Source organism: Phalaenopsis equestris, unplaced genomic scaffold, assembly GCF_001263595.1.
Source record: "Phalaenopsis equestris unplaced genomic scaffold, ASM126359v1 Scaffold000174, whole genome shotgun sequence".
Classification (NCBI taxonomy): Eukaryota; Viridiplantae; Streptophyta; class Magnoliopsida; order Asparagales; family Orchidaceae; genus Phalaenopsis; species Phalaenopsis equestris.
Genome location: NW_018164616.1, coordinates 864449 through 869947, shown reverse-complemented (window position 1 = coordinate 869947; position 5499 = coordinate 864449). Strand labels below are relative to the sequence as shown.

Sequence of the window (5499 nt, the reverse complement as noted above, 5' to 3'; positions counted from 1 at the left end):
ACACATCTAACCCTAAAATTTTAATATTTACACATACACCACTGAAATGTTTGATGTCACGTCAAAAATGTAATTAACATCCACTTTTAAGAACTTAAATACAGAATTCATACACAAGTTTATCACACTGAAGTATTATAAGTGTAAATATGAAAGCTTAGATGTCAGATATGTAAATATAAGAGACTTATGGGGTATAAATGTAAGTTTCCATTATTCTTATTTTTAAGGAACATTTTGACCAACATTCATGTTGAATATTAGCAATGAAATATTTGACCACCCATTTCTTAATTGTTTGAATACATTGTGTCATGTATTAAAATATGATATTTTTAAAAATTGGATTATTATTATTAATGTTTGCCTCTTGAATGGATTATTAATGCAATCTTGATATATTATTTAATTTGACTTGTGCATCCACAACAAGTATGAAAGTGGTTTAGCAATGTAGGGAGGTGGACTATATGAAGATGTTAATAGGATCAACATTATCCCATAAAATATGTTATGATTTTGATTAAAATAATTAAAATATTACCCTTAAAAAATATAAAAATCTCTTATCTTTAATCACTTGGACTAAAAAATATAGAGCTCTATGCGAGGATGGATGTGAATGATCACTGCCACATCGATTTATGTTGTTGGTTGATTATCATGGTTCAATTATCTTTGTGACTATTGTTACTTGATTGTTATTGTCTGGCAATCTCTGGTCAATTGTTGCTCTTTTATTATAAAATAATTGTCATTGATCAATTAGTATCATCCATCCATTATTGATTAATTGTCATCGTAATTCATCAATGCCTCTTCAATATCCTTAACTAAAATTGGAGGGATATTAGATTTTTTTTTTTCTATTAAGAGTTTGGTTCAATTTATTTACGCTTGATCTTGTGATTTAAAAAAAATTGCATTTTTGCCTTATTAATCGATCTATAGTGCAAGATTTTGTGGAGGCATTGGTAGAGAGCTTCCTCACCAACTAGTGGACTCAAATTTAAACCATGCCCTAATAATTAATTATTAATTTCTAATCTATTCGTTTAGTGCGACAATGTGATGGCGGTGCGGCGCCACATTGCAGTTTTGTCTGTTTGGATAAACAGTATTTTGGCAGCTTTTTCAAAAAGCTATCGCTGAAGATTATATTTTCCCACCTGTCTTGCCAAGATGCGGTGGCAGCTTTCTAATTGCGATCATAATTAATAAATTGCAGGTGCCTCGAATAAATTTTGATTGTCATCAAGACTCGACCTCAAAAAACAAACGATTTACAGTGTGAGAATTTGATGCAAATGAAATTTGAATTATTCCTAACTTGTTTCTTAACCACAAGAACAGAAAACTCTGATTTTAGTGTTGTCATGGCAACAGGCCTTTCGATGACACAAAACATCCTCTCATAACCTTTTCAATAACAGCACAACATTTTTTAATTGCTGCAAAAGTCTAGCTTTGATGACTCTATTACTCTTTCATTGATTACAACATCTGATAAAAAGTCAAAATATTCTCACTAATATTTAATCATGACAAATCTCAATTTATTTTGCTAAAATTATGATCCATAAATGATTAGTTATAATTAAGATTGTGAAAAAAACTCGTTGTTTATAAACGACTCGTTCACCTTCTTAATCATGGCAAGCGGGTCAAACACAATAACTCTTGTTCTATCATATTCAGCTCTTATAAGTTTTGATGTGTGCTAGAAGATTCGTGGTGGTAGAGTAATGAATTAACGACTTAGCGTTGCACAAGAATTTAGCACACACTCAGATGAAAGAAAACAAATAATAACGATACCATAAGTTTTTAGGTGAAAACCTGGAACGAGAAAAACCACGGAGGGTCTGACTCAGCTGATGAGTTCTACTATAAAAAGATTATTATAATTGCAACTAATTTTACCCTAGATAAGAAAATGTTTATTAGGTTTTCAAATTTACAATGTTGACGTGCTGACAAATTTGTTGTGTGGAACTAACGGTGACTGATAACAATTATTGATGTCTGGTCGGTGATGGTTGACGGTGGTTGGCGGTGATCTATGACGGACGGCGGTCGGCGGTAGTTGACAAGAATTGGCAGTGATCAATGACGGTCGGTAGTGGTTGGTTGTGGTCACTGGTGGTCGACAACGGTCAGCGGCGGTGGGCAGCGATCAACGAAAGTCGACGACGGTCGGTGGTGGTTGACGGAGGTCAATGGCAGTCGATAATGGTCGACGATGGTGGTGTTGAACTTCAGCTCCTTTTAAAAGCTTCAAGCTCTTCCTCAGATCTCAAACTCTCCTTCGCCATCATGAGAGTGGTAGGACTTCATTTATAGTTTTGGGTGCAGTTAATATAGAAGTATGAACCACTTTGATCGGACGGTCTGGAGAGCTTTACGATGTAAGAATTGAGCAATCTTATGCTCACCGGATTCGTCTTGTCAATACGCTCGATTCGACAATAGACTCGCCAGATTCATCATTTGTTTGACCTTCCAAGCGTGTCCAAAAAGCCTCAAAAAATGGTTTAAATTATTGATCCTGACTTGATTTGATTCAGATTAGATCAACGTTGGTACCTGCGGGTCTGTTTCGTCGAGTCGGTCAGTTGACTAGTTTGCTAAGACTGAAGCTCTTGATGATTCTCAATCGAAGTTTGAAAATTATTTGCTCAACAGAATTCTTCGAGATCTATCCCATGCCTTTAGATTCATGCAAGATGATATAAATTTGTTCATGAAATATCAAGCTTATATCAATGAAATAATTAAATAAATAACAGTAGTATAATTTTTAAATTATTTTTTATGTTATATATAAACAAACAATAAATTGTTATATTTTTTTAAATTATTTGAGTTTGTTTCAGTATATCATAAAAGCGCCATTTAAGTCAAAAAAAAAAAAAAAGAGCTAGGTCAAAGTTGGCTAAATCTATTTTAAAATAATAAAAAATAATTTTGGGACACGTCTTTATCTATTTTCTTATTAAAATATCCAAAAAAGACAGCGAATTATTATTTCTTTTTATAAATTTGTTTTTAAATTAGAATTTTTATAAAATGGACTCTCATTTTTTTAAAAAAAATAAATAAATAAATCTCTCTAAGCTTGGCATGCCAGTTAAGCCAGGCCAAAAATCATGCTAGCTGCAGTACAGATAATAACCCATTATATCCCACATTAATTGAATTAATCAAATTTTAATTTTATAATCATAAATTAATTATAGCTTATATCCCACAAAAATTATTTTTAACTCCAAGCAGCCCAAACACGCTATTCACGCGTGTGGCCTCAGCAATGCGTGCGGGGCCCAGCCGCAATGTACACCACACGTGTCCGACGCAACTTGTAGCGTGTTTGTTCCTTATCGTTTTCTTCCCTTTCTTCATTCCTCTGCGGCCCGACACGGCCCGAAGAACCCTCCACTATACCGTGCCGCGACAAGCATCCCACCTTCCTGGTGCGATTCCGATCCTACGGCTGAAGAAGGTGGTCTTCCCTTCTCCGACGGCGCCCGACAATATTTAGAGAGAAAGGAGGAAACTTTCGAGAGAGAGAGAGGGAGAGGGGTTTGATCGCTCGAGTTCAGGTTATCGGCTGTTGTGCTTAATCTGTTCGTTATCCGAGCTTAATTAGGGTTCACGATGGCAACAGCGTTCGATCGATGGGAGAAAGATCCCTTCTTTTACGCCGCCGAGGAAGTGCAGGAATCCACCGACAGGTACCGAATTGTTCATTTTCGTTTCTTTTTTTCGTTGTTTTCTTGAATCCGGACTTTATTTCTGTGTTTGTTTTGTTGTTTAGGATGGAATCTGCGTACCGTCGATGGATGCAGGGAAGGAGAGGTGGGATGGATTCGGGAGGGGAGTGGGATGCTTTCGTCGTTGAGCTGCGGCGGGAGGTTCATACAGCCCTAGGTACCGCGAAATGGCAGGTAGGTATAGATCGTTGTTTAGGGTTACTTTTTTTTGTTTTGTTTAGCGTTTAGATGGGATGGTTTTTTTATTTGTTGAGAGAAAATTTGTAGCTGGAGGAGTTGGAGAAGGCGGTAAGATACAGCGATCATGCTCTTGCAGCTGGTGAAGCTACTGTAACTCGGCATAGCGATTTTGTAGCGGCGATTCGGAGCAAGATTTCGATGGTGGAGAAAGCTCTGAAGGAGTCGAGTTTAGAGAAGGAGGAAGAGAGTGGTTTGGCGTGGGTACGGCTTGACGAAGGGGAAAGGGATGAGCTTGCTCTTTTCTTATCGGGTTCGCGTGCTCAGGTGGAGAAGGTTTTAGTGACACCTTCAGCTGGTGCGCGTGAGGCCGTAAGCAGGATGACTGAAGAAGCTTCAGTTTGCTCGAAGAAGTCCTGTCATGCCAATTTGTTGCGTTCAGCGGAATTGATGGAGGATAGCTTGAAAGGTCATCGGAGGGTAGCGAGTGCTTGTGCTGACTTAGGGGTATGGACGATTTCAGTGTCTGCGGAGGAATCTCCTCTGAAGTTATCTGATACGCAGCCTAATCTTCCCCCTCCTAGGATACTTAGTTTGTCTGAGTTAGGAACGGAGGAATCAGCAGCTAAGCCTAAGTGGTACAGAAATGGCTTTAGGAAGTGGAAGGCTGTGAGTTATGAAGATATGGAAGAGTCTATACCATTGCAGAATCATCAGATAAGTCGAGTAAGCAACTTTTCCTTCCTCAAATTTGAAAATATTTCACTTTTAGCAAGAAACATATGTATTATTATTATTCTCTTCTTTTAGCAACTTTAAAAGAAAAAAAAAAAGTTGTTTTGGAATGATTTGTTTTGCGATCATTTGCATTTGACAACCATTTTCTATGTTTTTCCTGGGTTTATAGGGTATGAATGCTTGCTATGAGAAGAGTAAGAGCTGTCTTTGCGAATTTACAGACGATTCTTCCCATAAGCAGCTCTGTGGTTGGCTTGGAGCTTTTCAAAGACAGATACAGAGGTCTCAATATCAAATACAGTATGGTAGACCTATTCAGATGATTATTTGGACCGCTGTCACTTTAATGCTGATTGGTGAGTTTCTTTATCTCTCACTTATTTCCTGAACTCCTTTTTCTGGTGTAAATTTGTTAATGCAAAGTGAAATAGATTTACTATAGAAGCCAATTTAGACAGTCATGCATGCAATGGGAAGTATGAAAGAAATAACAGATAAGACATACATACCTTTGCAAATGTTAAAAAATTTGATAAAATTTAATTATAATAACCATGCTTGGAATCTTTGTTCGTTGGATTGTTTTTGGAGGGTAAAGTGTGGCAGTTCAAAGGAGCTGATTGTTGCCAAAAGATGATAACATGTAGCTGAGAAGTAAGAACTGTAACAGAAGAATTTGACTCTTCATGCATGACCTGAAACTTAGTGAACAATATTGTTCATTAGGCTTCAAAATGATTCTCCAAATGTTTTTGTTGATTGTTGTGTGCAAATTTTTACATTGAGTGGCTAATGTCACGTCAAAAATGTA

General features: G+C 36.8%; 1 protein-coding gene across 1 annotated transcript; it reads left to right on the top strand.

The window, feature by feature from the left end:
• Positions 1 to 3386: 3386 nt before the first annotated feature.
• LOC110022143 lies at positions 3387 to 5044 on the top strand (the record flags this gene model as incomplete). Its single annotated transcript, XM_020720950.1, is given in 4 exon segments — positions 3387 to 3734; positions 3818 to 3947; positions 4041 to 4676; positions 4858 to 5044. Coding segments are annotated over 4 exon segments (1030 nt in total), but the record flags the coding sequence as incomplete, so codon positions are not given.
• Between the last annotated feature and the right edge of the window lie 455 nt (positions 5045 to 5499).